Source organism: Amyelois transitella, chromosome 13 (assembly GCF_032362555.1).
Source record: "Amyelois transitella isolate CPQ chromosome 13, ilAmyTran1.1, whole genome shotgun sequence".
Lineage (NCBI taxonomy): Eukaryota > Metazoa > Arthropoda > Insecta > Lepidoptera > Pyralidae > Amyelois > Amyelois transitella.
The window spans coordinates 2,560,346-2,588,192 of record NC_083516.1 but is presented as its reverse complement, the minus strand read 5'-3'; the positions used below and the strand labels follow the sequence as shown (position 1 = coordinate 2,588,192).

Genomic DNA, 27,847 nt, shown 5'->3' with positions numbered 1-27,847 from the left:
TTATGACAATGGGCGTATTTACTGAATTTCTCCAGGGCAGTCAGGCCCTTTTCCCATAGACAACCTTGTGAATTGTGTGCTCGACCAGACTATTCTTATAAAAAAATTCAAAGTTGTAGATGATATATGAGATGATAAAACCATTCTGTGGTGGGCACGGACAATTCGGCCCCCCTCTACTTACGCCCATGGCTACGACCATGCTACGAGCTACGATCTACACATACATATATAAAATTTCCATTATAGATTGACTGACAACGCACAGCTTCAACCGCTGGGTCTATATATTTAAGATTAGGTAAGTAAGTTCCTTAAGTAGTATAGGGGTGCACTAAAAGGGGGATTTCCGAAATTACCAGCGCGTTAGGCAATTTTTAAAAGTCTATCTGAATATTGAAAATTACGTATTAGACAAATAATTCAACCTGGATCTCTTAATTAATTAATGACAATTAGAATAATAACGTATTGTTAAAAAAAAAACAATTATAATACTAACGTTATTTGTGTAATGGTACTCTTTATTTAATCTATGTAAAATAATGCTTCATGTAATTCAATCATGTTTTAAATAAAACGTGACCATGTATCAATAAATCTGGAAAAACACGTTATGTTTTGATATCAGTGCTAGCCTATATATATATATATATATATATATATATATATATATATATATATATATATATATATATATATATATATATATATATATACACATAACTATCTATGAGTATGAGTGTATATTTCGCCAAACCTCTTTCTATTCTGTTCTCGTGAGAATTATAGACAATCTTCGCTTTGTGCTTGCCTTAATAGAAATTTGTACAATGTTAAAATTACGTACTTTGTTTAGTTTATTTTATTAACACCTCACATCACGCTACCCGTTTTCTTGGGTATGCATTTTCTATCTGCTCCAGTGCTCCTGCTCCTCTAACTTACGAAAATAAATATACTACATTTCTACTACAGTTTCCTAAAAACACAGTTAGACACTACCAAAATCTTATTTTACTATTAATGGTTCCGTACCTAAAAGGTAAAAACAGGACCCTACCTATAACTTAGCTGTTTCTCATAAACCTAGAAAGCTGAAATTTATCACAAATTATGTTTTTCCGTTGCCGCTATAATAATAAATAATAAAAATGTAATAAAACAATAGGTAATATACAATAAACGTGCTTATTGCATTTTTTTAAAATACTAACAGGTAGACGCATAAATTTTCACAAACTCTTTTTTTTGATTACTTTCCAAAATAAATAATAAAATACTTAATTATAAAGGGGGCTCCCATACAACAAACGTGTTTTTGAAGCATAAACCAACGTTATTCCAATTTATCACCTGGGTGATCAGATTTCACATTTTTGTGTCCAGGAATCACCTAATGCCAAATCACCGGGGTGATTAAAATTAACAAGGTTTGATTCCGCATTTTTTTTCCTGAATTATACTCCCTACAGATAATAAAGACGCAGTAAGTCCCTTCATGATGGTCTGGTAGCGAAGAAAACTCTACTCTTCCCGAAAATATTGTAAAAATCATTTAAATGAAAGGCTATTAAAAACGTGGTTGATAGAGCCTCTGATGGCTCTGTCAACCACGTAACAGATAAATGTTTGCGGTTAAAGACGGAATATTGTCAATTCTGTGCTTTTTATCATAAAGGACAGTGTATTGAAATCTGAATATGTGTATCTAATACTGTGATTAAAACCTAATCCGGGCAGTTTAAGTAACCGCACACTAACTAATTATAGTACTAACGCCATCTGTGCTAAACACAAAACATTTACTCTAGTAACTGGAAAATGACGCACCAGAGACAGTGACGTTAGCACAAACCACATAGTACGCACGCAAGGAGGGTGTGTTCTATTATTTGAATTTAGTGTGGGTGTGAAAATGATAGATGGCGCTAGTTTAAAATAAAAGAAAAATCTTCCACAGACAAAGAATTGAAAAATAGCTGGGCCTCTCCTATAAAACAATCAAAGTAGGGTGGCACAGCTACGTAGTATTATCTCCTGAACCTACCACACTTATTACATAGATATAGAAATCGGAATGATAAAAGTATTCTGAAATCAATGGTTTACTACAATCGAAACGATTTTATGCTGAAAGCTATTTTGTTACTTTCCAATATAATAAATCAAGTACCAAAGTAAGCTCAGTAATGTATTAAGTTTTCTGGTTTATTCTATGCCTTGTCTTCCTTCTCAACTTTTTTCCATTTTCCATTTGCATTCTGCTCCTCTTCCCATGTAGATTGTAAAAAGAGTTGATCAAGTGAAAGGATTACAAGCTTAGGCGATTGACTAGCAATTGTTTACTATAAGACTCTCAATTCTGTATACAGCGGCTGCTGAACGTGGCCATTCAGGCTTTTCTTTTAATACTGTTGACTCTACCCCGAAAATGATAAAAGGTAATTAATTATTTTAGTGTTAGAAAGATTGAGTGAAAAATATTTAGGCTTGTAAACTGTTAAATTGTATTTATATAGTTATGGTATGTGGGTGAAGACAATGATCCGAAGTTTTATGAAAATGATTCACTCAGTTTATTTTTGGATCGATAACAAATGTCTGGAATGAATTTTATTGGGTGTTGTCATTAAGTATTTTCATTGAAAGCCAATATATCTGTTACCGACTAACGAAATAGACTGATTTCTTTGCTACGCTAACTGGTTCAACAACTTATTATGTTGTCAAGATTTATAGATAATAGAGTTACGTACATTTTAGCTTATTTATATGTAAGTTGGTTTGTGCACTATGGTTTTCGACACTTTTAAGAACGGGCTCTACATCTTTTTCGGTAGGGGTAAAGATTGGAAAAAGCACCTTTGCTTTATTAAAAATTAAAAACAAAAGTTAGGCCGTGAACTAAGTATATTAAATTACTATTTATGATTATTTATCGATTTATTTCATTGTGACCTTTCAGTCTTCTTGAGACTGTAGGCTCTGTCATATAAATCTGTAAATGTAATAATAAAGAATAAATACACATATAAATAGCGGAAACCACACGAATAAGTGCAATTTATTAGTAAACAAACGTATACGAGACTAGCGACCTTAGTAACATAAAACGGTCATAAATTCGCCAACACGCGAGTTATCCATCCTTATTTTAATTAATATGCAAATAGAGACACTTAAGTAAGCCAATACAAGAACTAATAATAAAAATGTATCTACATATGTGTGTATAATTAAAAAAAACAAAATAGAAGTTGGAATTAGCAATGCAACTTTGCATCGTTCGAAAACTAGAAATTGAAATAAAAAAAATATATTTTTTTATAAGGATACAAGGTATAACTTAAGTAGTTATAATTATATCTACTCCTACTGCTTCTAAAGCGCAAGAAACGGCGGAGCTGAATTCACCGGACGTCAATTTACAAATTCTCTTAGATCTTAAGGAAAATCATTTCATTTTTGCATTTGATGAAATAAATGAATGTTGGCGTAGCGCCGCAAATCCGTCGAGCTTTTTTATATCGTGGTGAAATTATAGAAATGTTGCCACATTTATGAGGATACTTTCTCTCTATGAAGCGTGAATTAACCAATTTTTGAAATGGTTGTCCTGATTTCTTTAATCAAGGAACAACGAAACAAGAGAATCTATAAACAGGGTAGGTAATAAGTATTCCCGACTGCATTTTCGATTCTTTGATTCAAGGACCCGATAATATGAACATACTTATATAGAGAAAAAACCAAAAAATATAAAAAAAAATATATATTTATTACATTTTCACGAAAAAACTATTTGAAGGAATATGAATAAATTTGCAACACGGGTAAAATATATCGTGAAATAATTTAAAACCGTCCCACGGTAGTGACTTTCCGGGGCGCAGCTTGCAAATTGAATAATTTTAAATCCTTCGCAAATAGGAGTCTTAAAATTTTTGGCGTAAAAATACTTCTAAAATCCAAATATCACATAGTTTTTCTCTGTAATATATGTTAATTTATAATAATCCATGGGTAAAACAATTACGATATACTCAACCACACTTCCCACGTATTCCTTGTCAATATCCTGTTATTCTTGATAGTGGTAGATAGTTTGGCTTAATGAATATCATTGCCGTTATTGAGTAAATATAGTTCAGGCAACGATAACATAAATATAAAGATACAGACCAAATTAACGAATATTTTCTACAATTTATGTACGTAAATATGTCTGCCATTTATTTATTTTTACGCAAGCATTTAAATTTGAAATAAATGTGCAAAGCTTTGTGTGACCTTGCAATTACATATAGTTAGATGCGTCAGACCTCGACACAATTCTTCCTAGAATCTAGTTTGACCTAGCTAATATGAAGAACAAATTTAAATACTACAATAAAGGAAAAAACTAACAACTGACTGGAAATAATGGTGAAAAATGTAATGAAGTATGAGAAAAAAGTACATAGTTTTATTTTTTTATTATAAATACGGCGTAGTTTTATTTATTCATCTAAAATGTGTCCGTATGTTTATCCTACTTTGAAATTTCAAACAACAATTTTACTCGATTACTCGGCCAATTTCAAACCGAAATTGTATGGTTCTTTTTCAAAGGAAATTCCTGAAACATTTGCATTTGAAAGTTTCCATTGTAGAATGAAAAAAGAAAAAAAAAATGAAGAAAAAAAGAAAGATGAATTTTGAGGTCAGATAAAAAATAAAAAGTAAAATCAAAAAATTATTACATACGCATGCAGCAGATATGTTTGTAATTTTATTAAAGTTTTCTGACAAAGCTCATATTGATGGCTTTGCACCAGACTCATATATGACAAAGGAAAAAAAATTAAACTGTAATTAATTTACCGCCGAGCTTGCATGAAGATAGTTATGAATGTGGATGAAGCAAAGGAAGTATGCAGGGATCGTGGCAAGTGGAAAGAGGTAGTCTCTGCCTACCCTTCCGGGAAATTGGCGTAATTTTATGTATGTATGTAAAAAAAATTAAACACCGATCGGTTTTTTAAATAATAAAAAATACTTACCTTCTGTACATACCACGGCCGCCTTTCTTTGTAGACTTGACAGTAAAACGGTGTCCCATTTTGTTGTGTTCGAAGGAATCCAAATACCCCGGAACTTACATCAATAGTCTTCTCATAATTGTTCATAAATGACACATTAAGTCCACTATTCAATATTATATCAAAGTCAGGATCTTCCAAACATTTCTTTTGATATACAACCGAACCCAACGGACAACATTTTCTCAAACATGGCTTCAATTCACACACACAACCTAATGCTCTTTTTTCACCGTCTAATTCTTTTTCAAATACCAAACTCCTTGGGTAGCTCACCCCATTGTCAAATACTGAACCATCGCGGAAGAAAGTACCATTTGATATATCGACAGTGAGACTATCCTTACACGGCTCTCCGAGAACAGACGAAAATAAAATCAAAAGTATATAAATACCTTTATACATTTCACAAATAATTTCTTGGTTTCGCGCCAATACCAAAATTAAAAATTAAATACTTTGATACTCTTTTGATCGCGTCTCTTTGTGTGCGAACTTTTGAATTTCGAATGGCGGTTCTTAGCTTTTATTTTCTTTTTTAATTGCGCGTGACGCGGGCATCTACTCGAGTGCCGCCGATACACTCAGTGCAACGTGGCTGCGTGTACCGAGCTCTGTTTTATGTAGGTTTACAATCAAATCTGGATGGACAGGAAACTCGATAAAGTCTGAAGACAAGGTCACGCGCGGCAACGGTTCTTAAAAATATTGTTAGATGCCGATATTAAATATTGTTAGGTCCCGATTTAACATGTCGCTAATTATGGCAATATATAAATTAAAGACATTTACAGCGTTCACTCGACAGCAAATAAAATTAATTTTGTTTTGGTCTGTCTATGCCCTTTACGTGAATGTTGTATGAAGTGAGTAAGGAAATGAGTACTTCCAACGCGCAAAAAACTAATAATGACCCAAGTTAGGTTAGGTTCTCCTTTATACACAGGCTCATAGTGATAGACAAAATCGAAATTCCTCCCCTGGGGGGACGCAGCTGGGTCGAATGCCGAAATATATTACTTGGAAGTTCTAATTAAAATGCTTCTATGCTGGTCTGCTAGCGCAAAAAAAATTAGGGTGTATGCCTCTTCCCGTGCTGATTGCTTAAATCACTCAAAGGCCAGTAAAATTGGAATTCTTTTATACCTTTTCCATGGATATTGTAAAAGGCAACTAAGTGATAGCCTTATTAACTTGGGATTCCTTTTGTAGCCGATGGGCAACCTGTCACTATTTGAATCTCAACTTCTTCATATGGCCATACAGCTGAACGTGGCCTTTCAGTCTTTTCAAGACGAGCTAGCTCTGTCTACCCTGCAAGGGATATGAGGTATATGTATGTGCTGTTTCTTTAGACGTTGACTAGCAACTTAAGTAAGTTAAATGCCATCATTGCCATTCAGTTGAATATGGCATATCAGTATTTTCGAGACGGCTCTGTCTCCTTTGTAGGCGATACAGACGTGATATATTTATGTTTATAACGTTAAAAATACAATTGCACTATTTTTGAATTTTCCTTTTACTTATCATAAGAATCAAGAGCTAAAACATTTTTACTAACAGGGAATAGAGCTTTTTATCCCGGAATTGTCCCCGAACAGACACCTTCGTATAAAATAGATATCTCACGCTTTCTGGCAACAAACCAACTATGCAACGAATTCAGTTTAGACCAGAAATTTAGGGTCTTACACATTGATACAAAAAATTTATAGCGCCCAAAGTCTTGAAAAGACTGAAAAGCCGCGTTAAAGCTGTACATATGGCCTGAAGATTGATGGACAGGTTGCTAACCCATCGCCCACAGAAAGAATCCCAAGCCCATTAGCCCATCTCTTCCAGTCGCTTTTAACGACATCCACGGTGAAAATATGAAGTGGTCCTACGCTGAAGTGCTGGGAATCATCTAAGTGTAAATAACACCATAAACAAATATATATTTAGCATAACAAATCAGTGAGGATACGTTGTATTCAAAGCTCATTTTAAATTAAAAAAAAAAACCCTTCTAGAAAACTCTTTATTTTATTTTTAAGTGAATTTTCCTTGCAACCCTTAAACGAATACGTCGGTTGTAAACAGTGTCACTTTATTTGGTGCCCAGTAAAAGTGGGTACAAATTAGCCGAATCTTCCATTAATTTCCCCACGGACATGTCTGTGCGTTTGTATGGCTTCGAGCGTGTTACCATCGCAATAAAACTGCATAAATTATTTTATTTGCAACTAGCGACCCGCCCCGGCTTCGCACGGGTAGCATTTAAATATTTAACCTACCTCAGAAAACCTTCTGTCCAACATTTCAACATAAATACATATAATCACGTCTATATCCCTTGCGGGGTAGTCAGAGCCAACAATCTTAAAAAGACTGATAGGCCACCTTCAACTGATTGAGATTCAAATAGTGACAGGTTGCTAGCCTGTCGCCTAAAAAAAGAATCCCATGTTTATAAGCTTATCCCTTAATGGCCTTTTACGACATTCACGTGGAAAGAGATGGAGTGGTCCTATTCTTTTTTTTATTGGACATTTCAAATAGGAACAAAATCCTTTCACAGCTTTCCGAGAGTAGCGCATACATACAGCCAGAGAAAATAAGGGGACTTTATAATATGTAGTGATATACGAGTGTAACTACATTAATATCTTCCATGCTAGTTTAGCAGCTAAGAAAAAATTGTGTGGGCCAGCTCCTTCGTTTCACATAAAGATTGTTAAAGTCAAATAAGGGAAAGGCTAATGAAAATAAGGTTTCTTCTTTCGTGTGGTTTTCAGCACCAATAGAAAAAAGATTAGGACCATTCCATCTCTTACCCATGGATGTCGTAAAAGGCGACTAAGGGATATTCTTATTAATTTGAGTTTGTCCTATCTATGGGCTAGCAACCTGTCACTATTTGGATCTCAACTCTATCATAAAGCCAAACAGCTGAACGTGGTCTATCAGTATTTTCAAGATCGTTGACTCTGTCTACCCCGAAAGGGATATAGACGTGATTGTAAGTATGTATGTATGTATGTTCTTCTTTTAGGCGATGAGCTGGTGTCCAGTCTCTATTGAATTTCATTCGTAGAGCTGAATGTGGCCTTTCATTCTTAAACTATCATCAACACTTCATTATTAAACTCAAACCGTGTATACTTACGTAGGTGTTATTGATCAAAATTACCTTTGATTTTCATTTAACCACGTATCATAATTTTGACTAATAATATATTTTATAATAACGTAGATACTCTTTATTAAATTGCGTTTGAAATTGTAGTATCACTGTATAAACGTCGCAATTATTTCTGCAAGACGACATGTATTTATGTTTCGTTATCTGATTAATTTGAGGGTAATGTAATTACAATTACAAATGGAAAAATTGGGTTAAAAGCTGCAATAGTTTAATGGGCTGCGTTTTGTCTCATACTCTTTGTTGTCGACTCAAAAATTTAATTTTTCTATAAGAAAACTTTACAGGTAAGAATTAGGTAGTGGTGTTCGCGTACTTGTCGTGCCGTGTGGTTCTCGGCACCAATAGAAAAAATAATAGGACCACTCCATTTCATACCCATGGATGTCGTAAAAGACGGCTAAGGGATATGTTTATATACTTGGGATTCTTTTAAGCGATATTCTAGCAACCTGTTACTGTTTAAATTTCAATAATATAATTAAGCCAAATAGCTGGAGTGGCCTGTTAAGACTCTCAAGTCTTGACTTGTCTCTGAGCTAGATACTTACAACAACTGTCTTATTAAATAAATTCTTAGAACATAAAACCTTGAGAATTTAAGTGAATAAAAGATTTTTTAAAATTTATTATCACTTTAATGTTGTTAAAATTCAACAATATAAAACATAAGACATAGAGACTATACACAGAAGAAATTATATAAACAATAACGAATTATTCTAATATTTATAAAAGGAAGATGAATTGGATTGGGTATGGTATGGCATAACTTTATAACGCAAAAAGGTTATAATAATCAAAATTATACCTATGGAGAGTGTAAATTTAGGTAACATTACAAAAAATCTAATTGTCGTAATTTTTTTTTTTAATTAAATTAAAAAGAAAATGCTATATCCGATGTAAATGGTAATCTACCTGTGACATTTTACAAATATTACCAACTATCACAATAAACAATGCCATTCCATACTTAGTTTACCGGTAAATAAATGCATTCATTTAAGTACAAAATCGTAACAAATAGAGTCGTTCACATAAATACTTAATATTACATTGTGCAAGCTCCGTTCACGCCTTAGCTTCTTAGCCAATAATGTACACATTATATTGAGAATCGGGATCAATATAGATCTTCTACTACATCCTTATAAACTACATATATTTTTTATTAAATTTAGAGAGACAATCAATTTCATTAATATCAGGTAATGCAATAGTGTACAATTATGCAAAATGACTTCTAAACCTTACATCAATATGGCATAATATTAAATAAGTATAATGATTAAGATAGGAATTTCCTAGATTTTTGGACTATCTTTGAATAAAACTAACGACAGATTTGTACAAGCATGTTTCGTCTTCTACTCAAACACACAAACTTCATATTTCTATAGCATCAGGAAAAATGTGGTCTAAATAAGATTGATTACCGTAACTTTGCAAAGGCTTTGGTCTACCCTTTTTGGAATTGAAAGATTTCTCTTCTGAACAATTTCTATCGAATCTCAAAGCGATTTCCCGAACCTTGCCAGGTTTAGGCCTGTCGCTATGTTCATTGTCTCGCTTTGTATTAATTCTATCTTTGTACTCTTCAAATGATCTTTCAGTCTCTTCTGCCCCTAGATGTTTTTGTGTCTTGAAATCTTCATTCCTTCGGCTGCGACCAGATATTCTCTTATTATCGTTCCTATAAACATCTTCCCTGCGATTGTTATTTATGTATTTATCTTTTCTATCGGAACTATTTCTCTCATACATGCGCGAATAGTTTTTTGAACTTCTATTTTCGTTGTTCCTTAAGTTTTGCGAGAAAACATCAAGAGGTTCTTTACATCCAAATTTGGGATCTTTGCAGTATTCGATATCATTATTAGACTTACAGATGTAACTTTGACCGGTGTTATTTTTCGTTTTGTGAGACCTTCTGGCTTTTGGTGGTCCTGTTTTGAATGTAGAGAATCTGTTTTCATTGTAATCTATGTTATTGTTAATTTCATTGCTAGCTGATATGCTATGTGGATCGAAAGCGTGCGTTCTTTGGTGTGTTAGGGGCTTAGACAGCGACAAATATTTAGGCGGTTCCCCGTGTTTATTTATTGTTATCTCATATTGAATGTGCGGGTCTAGGACCGCGTAGACATTCTCTTTGGCTTCTTTTTCCAGCGACGTGAGCGCATCCTATAATTTAAAAAAAAACAAAGATTTAATCAATCTGAAATAAATCAACAAAACTGTGAGCTATTATGTTAATCTCTTTGTTCTAACACTTAGAGTAATTAAATGTCAGGTGAGTACGCGTGGACAGTGAAGCTATTATCTAGATTGAATTTTAATCTAATCCTATTTCAAGTCGTTGGTGTCTGTTTGTGAAAATTGTTTATTTGATTTTACGAGAGGTCAATATACTTTTATATTGAGTAACTTGAGATCGTTAAGACTTATGGGCCATTAAGATTAATTAATATCACATTTCGCTGACAAACATAAAATGTGTACCGAAAGGGCGTCCACTTAATCGAATCTTGCAATTATCGAAAGCCTTATTCTATTGAAAGTTGATACATGCCGTGAAAAAATAACTCATTAGTAAGAAATTAAGTGCATTAGAGTGTTCAAGATAAAAACAAGTCATTAAACATTGTGAGTAGGTATAATACTAACACAGGGATATGGAATATTTAAGTTGTTCTATTGTGATAAACAAAAACGAATATTATAAATCTCTGTTTATAACGCCTTCACGCTTAACGCTACACCGATTTTTGAGAATTTTTAAAATGGAGGCAGCTTAAGATCTGATAACGAACGCCATATATTTTGGAGGTGAACTCGCGAGGAATAGTAAGTAGTAGGTAATCAATAAAAAAAAAGTAATGGAAAGAAATCTTAAAAATCTAAAAACTTCCGGCGAAGTGTGTACCTATTAAAAAATCTTTTGTGTCAGGAAAGCATTAGGATTTCAAATGAGCGTTTGTGCCTCATATTGTTGTGTAAGTAAATCACGTACGCTAGTAGAATTGATAATCCAATATGACTGCAGATATTTACTTTCATGTCCGCTAAAATATGAAAGGAGCCCTTGTTATTAAAGATCGTCCGCTGGCTGAATTCTCTCTACCCCCAAAAATAACTGTCTAACGTTACAAATGAAATGATCTATATTCCCCTTTTTAATTGTCCTACATCGCAAACGAAAGAAGCTCCTGAATGCGATTGATCATACGAGCAACCCGCGTCTGTTGCTAGGACTGATGATCTACAATACGCTTGACGTCATTCTCCTTGTTCAGGACTGGAAAGCATGGTTGTTCGTGCAAGTAATATGCCGCATCTGCAAGGTGGTCTGATGATCTACCCCTATCCACCTCCTAAATTGTCTTTGAAAAATTCAATGCATATAAGTAGGTATTCAAAAACACCAAACGCTTCCGACGGTCGGACTCCCCCCTCCAATCACATCTATCACACATTAAGGAGTTCCTATATCAAAAAACCGTGTACATGTTAGTAGTGCGCCACACCTGTGCATCACACGGTGGTGGGCGGCTGCAGCACCACGGCCGCGCGGCGCACCTGCAGCGCGCCCGGCGAGTAGCGCGCGCCCCCCGCGCCCCCCGCGCCGCCCCCCGCGCCCGCCGCCACGCCCGCCACGCTCGACGTCATCATCCGCGACTGCGGGGGGGGAATGCGGGGCTGGTCGCGGGGGGAGTAAACCGCGTCCGCTGGCAGAACTGTCTTCTCGCTAGATGTGAAACATTATTAAAAGTTTAATTAAGGACGTCCTGGTAAAGGGTCAGGTCAAAAGTACCCGAAACCGCCGAGCTTGCGTGAAGAGAGTTATGAATGTGGATGAAGCGAAGGAAGTATGCTGAGATCGTGGCAAGTGGAAAGAGGTAGTCTCTGCCTACCCCTCCGGGAAAGAGGCGTGATTTTATGTACATATGTATGTATTAAAAGTTAGTTTACATATAAGTATGTGCTTGGCCCTTACGGGACTGATGGAGCAATGGTAGGTCTTCTTGCTGTTTGGATACACATAAATACTTTTCAATAACTAGAGTACGCCCGTGGCTGCGCCCGCGCAAAACGAATATGTCTTGTCTTGTCGTTACGTTACGTACTTACGAAACGTTGATTTCAATTTAATCCTAGACCATAGGAACTCTATATGCTGACATCTTAAGACCCAACGATTTTGATTGTCAGTCAATCAGTGAGCTCCTTTTCAATTCAATTTATACATAATGGCATGAACCAATAGTCGCAAATCTAGAAATCTTAGTTTAGCTAGACAGCTTAATGATAGATTCAGCGTTAGTGACAGGTTAGGTACTAGAAAAAATCGCAAAGTTCATATAAGCTTTTTTCTTCATAGATTATTCGTAAATGTTCAATAATATTCAATCAAACATAATTAAGATAACCTCACTTACCTATCTAAATCATCAGTCTTGTATTCAACGCTCTCTGTAAATAAAAGGAAAACATACAAGGTACATTAGAACAAAGTTGTGGATTTAGAATCACGGAAAACCTTTACCTAAAGCTGATGAAAAAGCAATGTAAAATCATATAAGAATATGAAATATTTTTGTTTCTGTAGCTTATTCAAATATATGGTGAGTCAGTTTTTGCACGAAGCGACTCCCATTTCTTATTAACTTTATATTCTTTACACGTACAATTACGATTTGAAAGCACAATACTCGGAGCTAAAAGCATTATATATCTTAAGATTAATCAGACAAATCCTCTCATACCTCTCCGCCGGCGACACTTGATGATGAGACAGAGCAGTATGACCAGAAGAGCGGCGATGACCAGAGCGGCTGCTATGATCGGCGCCACATACGCCGTCTCTGTTCAGAAGAACATTGAATTGGTCTCAAAACGTATTATGGTATTAGTGCAGCATTTACCGGCACCAATAGGAAAAAGAATAGGATCTCTCTATCTCGTTCCTATGGATATCGTAAAAGGCTACTAAGGGATAGGATTATCAACTTGGGATTTTTCTTTTAGGCGATGGATTAGCAACCTGTCACTATTTCAATCTCAGTTCTATTATTTAGCCAAACACCTGAACGTGGCCTATCAGTATTTTTAAGGCTGTTGGCTCTGCCTACCCTGCAAGGGATATAGTCGTGATTATATATATAGACATGTATGTTCAGCATTTAAATGAGTGGTTTCATAACTCAACTGCTTTGGTATAGGAGCGAATTGATAGGAAAGAGTTTGTTACAAAAAAAGTTACTTTGCGACTGCTGGGCAAGGTCAGGCCAAGAGTACCCGATACTGATAAGCTTTTCTAAATTATGGATGAAGCGAATGAAGAGATGAGAAATATGAAGGGATCGTGGCAAATGGAAAGGTTAATCCCCTGCCCACCGCTCTTGGGAAGAGGCATGATGTATGTACATATGTAATGCTGGGCATAAGCCTCGTTTTGTTCGCCATTGATCTTTATCGATAAAAATAATTATGATAGCCTCAGGATCCTCAAACTTTGAGAGACTAAAGATAGGGAGTTCTTTCATTATTTTATAGTGGTTTATATTCTAACAGTCGTTGTCTACAAAATAATCTATGAGTATGAATCTATTTTTTAGATTGATACGCTGCAAAATTGGGTTTGGATTCATGATGCGTGATAACGGAAATTTTTCATTTCTTTAATAATTGGCTGGAAGAATAGAGAAGCCTTATCCCACCACTTCATCTATCATTGTTGAGGAACTTATCCTTATCGTAAAATTAGCACCTGACATCCTTTTGTCTAACCTCCGTCTATATTCTCGATCCAGGAGTGGGAAATGTTTCCTTTATACATACATACATATAATCACGACTATATCCCTTGCGGGGAAGACAGAGCCAACAGTCTCGAAAAGACTGATAGGCTATGTTCAGCTATTTGGCTTTAACATAGAATTGAGATTCAAATAGTGACAGGTTGCTAGCCCATCGCCTAAAAGAAGAATCCCAAGTTTATAAGCCTACCCCTCAGTCGCCTTTTACGACATCCATGGGAGCGAGATGGAGTAGTCCTATTCTTTTTCTATTGGTGCCGGGAACCACACGGCACATATCTTTATCCTATATCTTATAACTTTATCCTTTCAAAGACTTACCATGTATAGTCAAAGTGACGGCATGTGATGAGATCCCCCGTTCGTTCTCCACCTCCAGGACGTACATCCTGGCATCGGCCTCCCCCGAGCTGGATATCAGCAGGGTGTACCGATAGCAGCCATTGGCTTCCGAAGGTTCCGCCGCTCGGAAACGACCTGAAGCAGATAGAGGGGTTACATGTTGCACGTTCTATTATACATACATACATACATACATATGGTCACGTCTATATCCTTAGCGGGGTAGACAGAGCCAACAGTCTTGATAAGACTGAATGGCCACGTTCAGCTATTTGGCTTAATGATAGATTTGAGATTCAAATAATGACAGGTTGCTAGCCCATCGCCTAATAATGAATCCCAAGTTTGTAAGCCTATCCCTCAGTCGCCTTTTACGACATCCATGGGAAAGAGATGGAGTGGTCCTATTCTTTTTTGCATTGGTGCCGGGAACCACACGGCATATATATATATATATATTCTATTATAAGATCTGGCTTTATTATTTGTATCATAGCTACTAAATAGTCTGCAAATATGACAATACAAAATAGTACTTCTCGGTTAAAATCTTTCTAAGCTATCTTTCTAAGTATCTGGAATTTGGCAGAAACTTTCACGAACAAGTTTTGTCACTGATAGAACCAGATCTATCAACATCGGCGCTGTCCATAAAATATGTATAATCTTACAAATCTGCGAAGGCACCTCAACCAAAAGTAGCTCCAGAATCAAGTAGCTATTCTTGGTGGAGAGTTTGCATAATCACCTCGTTATCAAAAATAATAATCTCGCCATTTGCGAAGGGACTGCCAGCCGAAGACTGCCCCCGATAGAATAGGGAGTAAGTAACACAGAACTAAACAGCACTATTAAGATTTTGTAAGGAGTCACGGGCGGGCTGCTCCATGTTTTGGCGACCATTACCAAAGTCAGCCTAGTCCACATCCAAGTGGTCTTCTCATTAAAGTATCAGCATAAAAAGTGCCATGAGCTATTTGAACTATTTATTCCCATTATAAGTATAATCTCACCAATTTGCGAAGGCACCTCCAACCGAAGACTGCCCCACAGCCACGTGGCCCTCCTCGGCGGAGGGTCAGCACAAACGGTCGCGTGCACTCTCGCCTCGTTTCCGCTCCACGCGTGAGACGTGAACGTCTCCGCCCCGATGGGAGGGCCCAGCACGTTCAATCTGATAGGCTCCGATACGTATTTCCTGGAAAACACATAGGATTTGATATAGCATGAAGAAAACACCAAGTTTGCAAAAAAAGGGGATTTGACACCAATTCGCTTCGTTATCATCAAAGCATTAAAACAGAACTGAACCAAGCGATTTAATTAAAAAGATAACAGCTAGGCAATGCCTATGATGGTAATGTCATGGATAGTTCATTAGTGTTGGCGGCATCTAAACTTGTAATCTACGAAGTAATACTTACACGTTATGAAAACATCAAAGTCAACTTAATTCGTTCTTTCGCAAGATACGACATTTACAAAACCAAACATATTTAAATAAGTATATTTCAAGGAGGACACTAAGATAACAATTGTGGGGACCGAAAATTATCGGATTTTTTTTCTGCTCGTACAGTAGTGATGTGGTAAAACAAATAGTTACCTCTCCTCCGTCCCAATGTGGTTGATGGCAACGCACGTGTACTGCCCGTGCTGGGCGTAAGATATGTTGTGGAGCTGCAGCTGGGAGGTCGTCGAGATGGGGTACCGGTCGTCTGCCACAGACGTGATGTAGCCTGATGACGTGGGGCTGGAAAGTGAAGGTACTTGTTGATAGTTCACTATATCGTGTCAGAATAATCGAGGCAACTTGGGGCTGGAAAGTGAAGGTCTTCCTTACTAAATCGTGTTAGGACAATCGAGGCAACCGATTTAACCCGATGACGGGCATTTTCGTTTCTCAAATAGTTAGTTTGGCTATTCAGCGTGAAAGCATATTGGGTGACTTTGTGAGAGATTAACATGCATGCCCCTTTCCTGGTACTAAGCTTAGTTTGCTCTTTTGTACTTAAAGTAAATACTGAGATAATTATACATATTGCTTCCTTACACTGCATGTAGCATATGTACAGTACAATACAATTCAAGCCCCGTTTATAGTGTGGCATACGCGACGTCATTTTTATCGCGCGAAAACTATAGCTGTCCCGTTTTACGTCATAAAAAATGCGAAACAGCGAGAGTTTTTCACGCGATAAAAACGGCTTCGCGCATGCTAGGCTACAGAGACTGCTCTAGTAATTAGACTTTTTGGACGTACAAGTCATATTATTGTCAATTTTTCACTCGAGAAAGAGATTTTTTTATTAACTTCATACCATCGCACTTTTTTTTATCGATACCTACTAGTAACTTTCATGTGTTACACCTCACTATGTACTTAAACCAGTATGTTATTTTCTATGGAAACATCCTTGTGTTTTCAAAGATTATGCACTTACTTATGATACCAATGGTAAGAAGGCTCTGGATTGCCGTCAGCCTTGCACTCCAGGGTGACTTGCGAGAACAAGTTGGCCTCCACCGCCGTGTCCGGGCCCACCCACGTCACTCGGGGAGGGTCTGCAAATAAAATAAATAGATAGATAAAACTCTTTATTTCACCATAAGAGTAAAACATACGAAACAGCACAAAACAGATAGATATGGTACAAAGGCGGACTTATCGCTAATGCAATCCCTTAAAGAGACAGAATCTTATGATAAACCCATAGTTATTAAAGTTTAAACAGGTGAATTGGAAATTTTCACAGCATGTTTGGGCAATGAAATTGAGTTTTTACATAAAAATCATAATAGAAAAAAGTTTTTTTTTCTATCCCCTACTAAGACTGATCAACTAAGCAATTAATCTGGATGGGAGAGTAATTGGATCCTTTTTTAATTTTTTGCTATTTGTGTTTATGGAAACCCACTCACTTTTGTCCAACCATGCTGTCAAAATTTCAAAAAACGAATAAAAAATTCACCCAGTATACATGATGTCATTGAATTTTGTCCGATTCATAGTTATTCAAGCCTCTCATTACATAACAACTTAAGGGCCATACATAACCACGATTCAAAAAAAGAATCGTCAAGTTACTAAGATTATGAATATATACTAGAATTTGTTTCCATTTTACGTCATACATTCTTTTTCTCGTTAAAATTTTTATTACAGTAAAAGTTTATAGAAACTCAACACAAGTTGTAGCGTGAAACAAAGGATTAAGATAAGACACGTACTTATTTCACCATTTGTTAGTTTGAAAAACTTTCTAACTTCTATCTTAGTGAACAATTCTTTCCAGCCAGTTTTATCGCTTTCTTGTCGGTACACTATTTGAAGCTTTAACATTAAAAATGAAAAACACAAAAGTAAGTATAAAGTTTTAAAATAAGAATTACTCATTGTAAACTCCAGACTGTTCTCGCAAAATTATCTAACACATTGATTTTATAAATGGAAAAATTTACTTACATTTAATATCAATCTCGATTTTAACTGAGTCGGATGTGCCCAACGTATTCCTCGCTTGGCAGCCGTATATTCCTGAAAAATTACAATGTATTTTATTACCTAATACTCCAAGAACCCAGGTAGGTGAGTTATAAATCTGAGACAAATCACGCCGATTGAGCTTGCCGCAAAGGCAGTTAAAATCGGAAATATTTTTTTTGACATCCTGAATTGTTATTAAGTCCTCGGTGGTTGGTTACTCCTTCCCAAAAGGTTAGTACGTACCACATATTTGCATACTTCTCTCTCACATGTAATGTGTGCCCGCTCCGTCGCTTATAAGCGATATTTTGTACTTACATACATACATAAAATCACGTCTCTTTCCCGGAAGGGTAAGCAGAGACTACCTCTTTCCACTTGCCACGATCCCTGCATACTTCCTTTGCTTCATCCACATTCATAACTCTCTTCATGCAAGCTCGGCGGTTTCGGGTACTTATTTACTTAATGTTGACTAAATCTTTATTCAGTTGAAAGTGGTCTTGGCAGAGATAAAGACATCTCAATGTCTACTGCTCACTCCATGTCCTACTATCATCTCGGGACATCCATATCGAACAATTAACGATAACTCTAACATCACACAGTGTAGCTATGGAGGCATCTCTCAACACCTTGTTGAGTAAAGCGGGTGGCTGCGTCCGCGCCGCAGCCGGTGTGAAACTTTAAGAGACTGTTGGCTCTGTCTACATCGTAAGCGGTAACTCACCAGTATGATTCCTGGAAACAGGAGCCAAGTAAAGTTTCGGTCCGTTGGTAGCTATGACCTGGCCGTTTCTGGTCCACCACACGTAAGGCTTGGGGTTGCCGTCAGCTCGGCATTCGAGGGTTAAGGCACTGGATCCCTCTTCAAGGTTGGCCAGGATGCTGGGGTCAGCTCCGTGGATGGAAACCACAGGAATGACTGGAATAAAATTATGATTAAGATATTAATAGATAGTTTAATTAACAAAAAATAAATAAATGCGATATCAGAAGTTAATCCATTCTATATAATCACGTCTATATCCTTTGCGAGGTAGATAGAGCCAGCATTCTTGAAAGACTGATAAGTCACGTTCAGCTGATAGGCTTTATGATAGAATTGACATTCAAATAGTGACAGGTTGCTAGCCCATCGTCTTAAAGAAGAATCCCAAGTTTATAATCCTATCCATTAGTCGCCGACATCCATGGAAAAGGAATAGTGGTCCTATTATTTTTTAATATTGTCAGAAGTGCAAAAATCATTATTTTTAGTCTCTAATACGCAATCGAAAAGAAGTCATTGTCTTTTTTCTACAGTCCTGAAAGCCAAATAAGTAAGTAGCTAGCTTTATATCAAAATATTTGATTTCTTCGAAATTCATGGTAACCATCGGAATCCAATGAGCAATTTGGAAATGATTTCGCTTCTTTCTCAACTTTAAAACGTAACGCTTCTTTCTTAAAACGAACCTGCGTTTTACATTTATACATTTATGACTGACTAAGAAGTGATTGCATTAGCGTTAAGACCGCCTTAGTACCATCTCTGTCTGTTTTGTGCTGATTTGCATGTTTCACTCTTATTGTGCAATAAAGAGTTTTATCTATCTATCTAATTCGTAAGTTTAAACTCACAAGTGACATCAAGCAACGCAAAAGAGTTCTTGTAGTAAGGAGGTTTGTAAGAGGGGTGGTGAGCACGGCACTCCAGCTGCCTGCCGTGGCCAGACCTCGTCGCTCCCAGCTCCAAGGTGGACCTGGCCGCCCAGCGCCGGGGCTTCTCCATCTCTGTCGTATTGGTCTGACTCCAGGCTGTTAGGCGCTCTTTTTCTGTAATTTAAATGAGTAAAATTTAATTAAAACACCCAAACAGCTGAACGTGGCCTTTTTGTCTTTTCGAGACAATTGACTTTGTCTACTCTGTGGAGGATATAAACGTGATTATATGTATGTATTATGTATAATTTAATTACCCAAAACCGACGAGATTGTATGAGGAGAGTTATGAATGTAGATAAAGCGAATGAAGTATGAAGGGATCTCTACCTACGTCTCCGGAAAAGAGGCGTGATTTTTTGTATGTTTATATTAATGAAATCAGTTGTGAAGGGCCCAATACCACTACCTACTCGCGAAGTTATAGATAGCACCAAATAGAAAAGGTGACTAGAAAATAATTGCTATAATTACGCAAGGTAATGCATAAGAACGAAGACAAAGCTGACGTCACTGAATATGCGTCAAGAGTGACAGAAAATTGGTCGAATACTAACCCCAGGCTGAAACGAAATGGCTAAGAGCATGATTAGACAACAAAATCATATTTTTCAATTTATACAATTAACTACTTGCATCGCAAAGTTGATTAAAAACTAAAAAGTATTATACTTTACTGCACTTCGTGCAATCTCGCCTTACCTCGTCTAACTTCCGATTATTGTCTATTTTTTCGAAGGAGTGGAAAGCATCCTCGTAGTTGCACGAGTTATGAACTATGGACTTCGGCTAACTTTCTCAAGGGCTTTAAAGTAACGTAGTCTATGCGAGTAGAACAACCAAGCAGTAGTACAACAATTCTCCCCGAAAATTTATATAGTACACGAATATAACGTGGTGTGGTGTCGATATCACAGTAGTCAGTATGAAAATGGAAACATCATACTCAAGAGTAAACTAAACTTCTCCAAGGTTTAGATTATTTTTATTTTTCTTAATAGGGCTTATTTTTTAAAAGGCTTTTCTATATTTTTAATCTAATTCATAGGTAAGATCCGTCGATCTTTTTTCACAACAACACTGGTCTAATTCAATACCTGTACCAAAAATCGGGACACTTACCCAAATACCACTCGATATAAGCCGGTGGGTTCCCGAACCTAGCTTCGCAGGTCACCGAAGCTCTGGAGCCAGCAGGGATGGTGATGTTCTGACCGTTCATGACCTGTGACCCGTTAAACCAGATCCGAGGGTTGTGGGGTGGCTCTCGGACTGCTAACGTCGCTGGGGGGCTTGATAGGGAATCCTGAAATGGGTGGAATAAATGTTATAACCAGCTTTTATAAATTCGTACGCGTTAATATTCTTAAAATTATTTTTTCAAAACAGCACTAATTTTTTAATTGAATATTATTGAAGATCAGCTGTTGATACGCTAAAGATAAAACGCTACTGAAAGTTTACCTATGCTTTGTCAAGTTTTAAGCCATAAATACAATCACGTCTGTATCCCTTGCGGGGTAGACAGAGGCAACAGTCTTAAAAAGACTGATAGGCCACGTTCAGCTGCCAAGCTTTGGCAATGGTTTAACGGTAGGTGACCTTCTTGTCAAATCAAATCACACCGTGAAATTGCTTAAAGTTGTCGTATGTTAAGACCAAAATGTGAGGAAGTGGATTCTTCTCTGCCAGTAACCACACAGCTTGAAACGAAACTAGTCATGTCATAGGTCTTCCAACGGTAGTACCTACCTTTAATTGAAAGTACTTAATTTTTTATCACCAATAAGAAATAAAAAAATTGTACCCAAATAGAAGTTAGGAATTTAAATATGATAGACTACGTACTGGCACATCGTAGTTGCTAGCGGTGACTTGGCACTGCCACTGTCCATCGTCCAGCTGGAGAGTAGCCGCTTTCACCCAGATCGAGCAGTCTCCGCCCACTGGGCTGTTCTCGTTCGCCCACTCGTACTTCCCTGGGTAGATGCCGACGGGCTGTTGAGAAGAAGAACAAATATTAATAAAAAAAAATATTTATCACAAATTTATTACGAAAAAGAAAATATTTGTGTTTTTCTTTGTTGTCTAGGTATAAACTCAAAAACTACATTTCGGTTGTTTTTTTAAATGTAGCATAGAAATAAACTTTCAATAAAGGTTTAGATTTGTTCTGTTTTAAAAAATGTCGATACAAAAGATTACAAGACTTGCCCTGCCCAAAAGTGAGACAACGTGGTACTAAAAATAAACTTGTTAAAGTAAATACACTTATTATTTTCAAGTAAAATTGAAGCAAAGACAATTTCAGAATAATTTTGAATACGCAAATTTTTTGCATCTCCGACTCGGAAATTTTAGTCAAAAATCGTCAGTTTATTTGTCAGAATTCCTAGATACAGTAGAAAACATTTGTGCAAACAGTCGCGTGTCGCCTTCCTGACTCCAGATTTATTGCAACATCCCTCACATTTTTACTAAGCACGTTTCGTCGCGCAATCCTGCAACATTGTAATATCTATTTCCAAGCTGGGAATTCTAGTTGAATCTTGTGTTTCGTATGTCTTTAATTTGGATGAAGTTTCTGTGTTTATATTTTCTGAAATTTATGTGATTCAGATCAGAGTACTGAAATTCTATGAAATGTTTTGGTAGATCATTTTTCTTAAATTATCGCTATTTGTAAAACATACACCGATGATAAAAACTTGTAAAGAGATGGTAAATATCTATTAGGTAACACTAAGCCTATTTCCAATGATAATCATATCACGTCTTTATCCTTTACGTGGCAGGCAAAAGCAAAAGTCACGAAAATCTGGAAGGAAACGGTCAGAAACCTGATATATTAAACATGAATGTGATGCATATGAATGGCTTAATGAACGCAGCATCAATTTTGCTGAAAACACATAAATATTTAAAAGTTATAAAAGGATTTTAGTTCCAACGATAGCATCGAACCCAATCACTTAAATTAATTGGATCTGAAGATTTTGGTTAATTGAAATAAGCATAATCTTGATTCTAAAATAAAGGGCAAGGGTAAAGGATCCACTTGACCTAAGAATTCGTGATCGGACTGTGGAAGTTCAGCAGAGTGTAATGGTGGAGCCGCACTCAACTTTAAATGGTTAATTAATTTTAATTTAAACAATAATTTATATCGATACTCTTGTCTCAATTGCTTATTTAACTTATGTATTTACAGCAAAAATGGTCAAAAATTCCAGAGAGCAAGTGGTGCACTAACACTAATGGTGTCTTTTTATATGTAAAAATTACGGTCATACATAGGTGTACCTTATTGTACAGAATCATACTTGCGCGAATTTGACTCAATTTGCCAATTTGTATTGTTTGTTTTCACTTAGTAAATGAATGTATGAGTAAACGATATTTTGCATATTATTATTAACAATTATAATACGCCTGACAAAACTTCATAGCAAACACCCAGATAAATTTATCCCATTCGCAGATCTAACCAAAACAAGCGCCAATCCATTACTCCCGTTTGATCAGGTAGCTATTTACAATTAACTACATTCTATTGGGAAAGTAATTGAAAATGTATCCACAAAGCACTGAATTACCCGCAATTCACAAATTTTAACCGATATGAGCGCGGGCTGCCGTATAATCGGTAAGGATTGAGAGTAGTGTTGTGACAAATTCGGGTCTTACTCTAAGTCTTGGTGTAAACAGAAGTATTTACTAAGTATCGTAGCTTCACCCGCGTTTAACTAAAGTTTCTGTTTTCACGTTCCCTTGAGTATTTTCAGAACTCAAGTAAGCCTACTTACGATCACGGAAAATAAACTTGTTTCGTACAATATTTCATAAAAATCTGTCTCGCAGATTAGCCGTGAAAGCGTAAAAGCTAGACTGATTTTTGCATCACTAATATAGTTTGAATTGGTTTGGATTACACAATTTGAATTGGAACTAAGATTATGACTGTAATCCCAATCACAACTTATCGCCCTTTTTACATTTGTCTTCTTTTTTCGTTTTCTCTTCACGCTTTATCTGCTAGATCAAGCTTCGCGAAATTTCGCACCCAACTAGTTAAGAGTATGAAATGACATATTGTATTAAAAACCTCGCAATGGAGGAAAAATTACTGTTCACGTAATACTAAAAAACAACTACAGAAGCAAAAGCTAGGCTTTAATTAAGAATATAAGAGAACTGGTAATGTCTATTCGTCTCAACAAAACACCGCGAGAGTCTATGTGTAACATCAAGGACTAGGGCCCGTTCCACCACTATTTAGGGCCGAGCTTATAAGGTTTCCCCTCAGTGGGTTTTGCACAGGTGGCACAATTAATAACATCAAAGCCCCATTAAATGCGGCAAAATCATTAGGGTGTTTGGTTTGATTCACCGACGTAAACACATATTTTATGGCCCCATTTCGTTAAGTACTTTTTTGAGGTTCATTTCACGCTAAGGAAAGCATTTTGTTAACGGTTTAATAAGCACTGGCAAATTTTGATTTGTTTACTTGTTTATTTGTTAAAAATATTTTTCTAGGAATCACTCATTGGAAAATTATTTAAATTTTTACACTTTAGTTACTAGAATATTGGTAACAGGCGGATCCCGTGTTCCTTTCTGTAGTGGAAGCGATGATGTCTGTCGAACGATGTGAAATGTCGCCATACTTTCTATTTTGAGGTGGAACAGAACTAGCGCAGGAGTATTATGATTGATAATAAATTTTTGATTGATGATGATGAATGAACCTTACTATAGACAATCGAAACTATTTAGTTTTTATCCATATAATTTTTAGTATGAAACAAATTTTCTTTCATCGAAAGAATTTAATAAGAACACCTCCTCAATAAAAAAATCCTAAAAAATAAAATAAAAGGAAAAATACTATTAAAGCTAAGCGATCTTGAAACAAAATACGTTCACCATTTCAATTTATTTCATCACAGAGCAAAGCCTCACGTCAGTGCTCTGTGGGTTTCACCTTCAGCCACTTACCGTGACGAGCATGTTCCCAGAAGTACACAAGTCAAAGACAATTTCAATGATTAATACCATCCATACAGCCAAACAAAGAGACTGCGCAATTTCCGGCGTGCGAACAGTTTATGAGCCATAGACATACGAACATATGTTTTAAATTTTCGCTTTCTATGATGGATTACCTAGAAATCTAATAGCCAAGCGGATCGGAACGGTTTTGCAAGTGTTTGCAAGTCAAATTGCTTACTTTGGAGGTTATTGTTTGCGTATTACGGTGTTCTGAATTTAACTGTAATACATAATTTAAGTTGAGAACTTCGTGTTGAAGAAAAGTTTTCAGGGATAGATCAAATATGAAAGTTTTGATAGTAAATATTGTAAATGTTGTTTTACGTTACAAAAATTACCTTTAACTTAATAAGAAGAAGAAAAAGCACTACACTATATTCTTCTTCGCTTCCAGAATAAATGATTATTCATAGTTTAAACATATTAAGTTGTCCAATCAATTTTCATATTAAACAAACATAGTCTACCTAATATGTTATATATCATATTGTGTAACAGCTGCTTCTCTTCCTGTGAAGATTGCAAAAGTCAATATATGTATGTTAGCACTAAATAATCGTTGGGCCATCAAAGAGCATGCCAAATTCATCATATAAAAAGGACCTACGCAGTAATGAGAGAAAAATATGAGCTTCTTTTTATAATATGACTCTGAATCCCTACCTACTCATTTAATTAAAATACATAGGCGTACGTTCACAAATCTTATAAAGAAAAAGACTTGGCAACATTATAATATGATATCTTTTCATAATGAAATGATACAAATATAAGTATAGGGCAATCATAGGACTACTTCTGAAACGGATTTTCTCCGAGAGTGCGCAGTGTTTAAGGTGCAGAAATAATAATAATACATACATACATACATATGATCACGTCTATATCCCTTGCGGGGTAGACAGAGCCAACAGTCTTGAAAAGACTGAATGGCCACGTTCAGCTATTTGGCTTAATGATAGAACCGAGATTCAAATAGTGACAGGTTGCTAGCCCATCGCCTAAAAGAGGAATCCTAAGTTTATAAGCCTATCCCTTAGTCGCCTTTTACGACATCCATGGGAAAGAGATGGAGTGGTCCTATTCTTTTTTGTAATAATAATAATGTAAGGCTCTTTTTCATTTTGAACTAGACTTTTACATCATTCATAAATACGCTTAGAATTCATTCCTTTTTACATTTTAAGGCATCAAAATATTATCTTAATATTGATTTTTGTGGTAAATCGTTACAAGCAAATATGCAAATATCGTCTATATAAAGGTATTATTTAGGGAGACAAGATTTGTATTTTTACTTTTCGAAAAATCAAAAGCCGTAGTTTTATGCAATAACTTTCTGTCTTTGCACGTTCAGCGGTGCGTTCTATCTGCTATTATCATTCTAATCAAATCGTATACTCTACTCTATTTTAAACATGATGTGATTTGGTCACTTTCCTGAAGTTTTAATTACTGGACTATTTGAAATATTTATTTTTTTATTTTTTGGTACATTTATTGCATTTACCATTTCACAATTAAATCATAATGTTTAGACCTTAGAAAGGAACATTTTAAGTAATTCCTAGAGGAACCACGAAATCTATTCGACTTCATTTATTCTGATATCTATAGACTAAACAATCAACACTCAGGCCTTTTATAAAGGAACTTAAAACTTTTTGTGAAATGCAGACTCTAAGAGTAACAAAACTCTATGGTTACCGATAGCAAAGAAATAATAGTTGTCGGCAGGCACTCTGCCAAGTTATCGAACTTCAGTTTTATGCCTTCACACGTCGAGACGGCAACATTTCCTATACGGGACAATATGGTCTGAAACTTGTTTATTTTCTATCACAACTTGTCACTAATGTTTCTATGAACACCTTCATAATAATTCTTTATAAAATAACTAGCGACCCGCCTCGGCTTCCTCTTAAATCATTTTTTTATCCATTGTGTAGTTTTAACGATCTAAGCATACATACATATAGAGAGACAGACGCGGGAAGCGACTTTGCTGTAGGTACAATGTAGTAATAGTGAAGTAAAGAAAATATAATCATAAATTGAGTAGTTTACTAGAAACACTACAAAAATCACGCCGACGTTGCATAAGGTAATTTCACGTCACGTCTATTTCCATTGCGGGGTAGACAGAGCCAGCAGTCTTGAAAGACTGATAGGCTGCTAGCCCATCGCCTAAAAAAAAATCCCAAGTTTATAAGCCTATTCCTTAGTCGCCTTTTACGACATCCTTGGGAAAGAGATGGGGTGGTCCCATTCTTTTATATTGGTAACGGGAATCACACCGCACTTTTTTATATTTTGTTTTATGCAAAAAAGATAATAAATATAACGACAACAAATGGTAATATATTGTCTATTCCTACTTAAGGCTTACGCAGTCGCTGTATACGATTACTTAATTTCCCTAAACCCATACACACAATCCTTTATAATTAATAAAATTAATATTTGAAAATTCCTCGTGTAGGCAGATCGTCGGGCAAAGACTTGTGCTGGAAACCCGACCCCCATTACACGATAATCCGCATTATATTTCATTCGAGTGCACAGTATATGGTGGCACAAAATAAAATGAGCACAGATGAACTTGTTTATTGGCCTTTGGTGTATCAAAAAGCATGCCAACTTAGTACATATATCATTGATAAAAAAATTCGATATTCAAATGTGTTTGAAGCTAATAGGTAAAAAATGTGTCTGTTAGTGTATGACTGTTGACTGACATTGGTGTAACTTATAAAAGTTGTAATACTTTTTTAAAACTTTTATAAGTTACGCCAATGTTCCTGCACAGAAGTTAAATTTTTATGTAACGTGAAAATATTTAAGCCTATCAGACTGATAGACTCAAATATACGCACGCTCCATTTGAACCCGCGCGCGGACTGTTCTGTCCCAGTATATCAATAAAGAACCAAAAGTTTGTCTGTTTGTTCGTCAAGGATACTTAGGTAAAGTTGCAATATCTATAACATGAGTTTCAATTGTGTATTGTCCGCGTTATATTTGCGAACTGCTTCACCACCACCCATGGTTTTTTACCATCCTTTCTTAAGGTTATACGAATCGACTCATGGGAGGAGTGCGCTGCTCTCGTTTGGTCTATAATTGCGCACTTTCTTGACTCACTACAAAATCTTTTTAGTGTCTT

General features: G+C 36.0%; 2 protein-coding genes across 2 annotated transcripts in view; both read right to left on the bottom strand.

Annotated features, from left to right (window-relative positions):
- LOC106138311 (probable G-protein coupled receptor Mth-like 3) overlaps positions 1 to 5,650 on the bottom strand; it is a 28,120-nt gene extending 22,470 nt beyond the window's left edge. Inside the window, exon 1 of the mRNA XM_060947133.1 lies at positions 5,046 to 5,650. Within this exon, the coding sequence (XP_060803116.1) occupies positions 5,046 to 5,489 (444 nt within the window). The 5' untranslated portion in view covers positions 5,490 to 5,650. The remainder of the gene's footprint in view (positions 1 to 5,045) is intronic.
- Positions 5,651 to 10,319: 4,669 nt separating this feature from the next.
- LOC106138276 (irregular chiasm C-roughest protein) overlaps positions 10,320 to 27,847 on the bottom strand; it is a 70,365-nt gene continuing 52,837 nt past the window's right edge. Inside the window, exons 3-15 of the mRNA XM_060947525.1 lie at positions 21,475 to 21,624; positions 20,749 to 20,932; positions 19,546 to 19,740; positions 18,653 to 18,847; positions 17,902 to 17,973; positions 16,880 to 17,000; positions 16,042 to 16,188; positions 15,449 to 15,633; positions 14,415 to 14,570; positions 13,041 to 13,139; positions 12,714 to 12,747; positions 11,802 to 12,022; positions 10,320 to 10,458 (exon numbers count right to left, since the gene is read on the bottom strand). Coding sequence (XP_060803508.1) covers positions 11,809 to 12,022; positions 12,714 to 12,747; positions 13,041 to 13,139; positions 14,415 to 14,570; positions 15,449 to 15,633; positions 16,042 to 16,188; positions 16,880 to 17,000; positions 17,902 to 17,973; positions 18,653 to 18,847; positions 19,546 to 19,740; positions 20,749 to 20,932; positions 21,475 to 21,624 — 1,752 coding nt within the window. The 3' untranslated portion in view covers positions 10,320 to 10,458; positions 11,802 to 11,808. The remainder of the gene's footprint in view (positions 10,459 to 11,801; positions 12,023 to 12,713; positions 12,748 to 13,040; positions 13,140 to 14,414; positions 14,571 to 15,448; positions 15,634 to 16,041; positions 16,189 to 16,879; positions 17,001 to 17,901; positions 17,974 to 18,652; positions 18,848 to 19,545; positions 19,741 to 20,748; positions 20,933 to 21,474; positions 21,625 to 27,847) is intronic.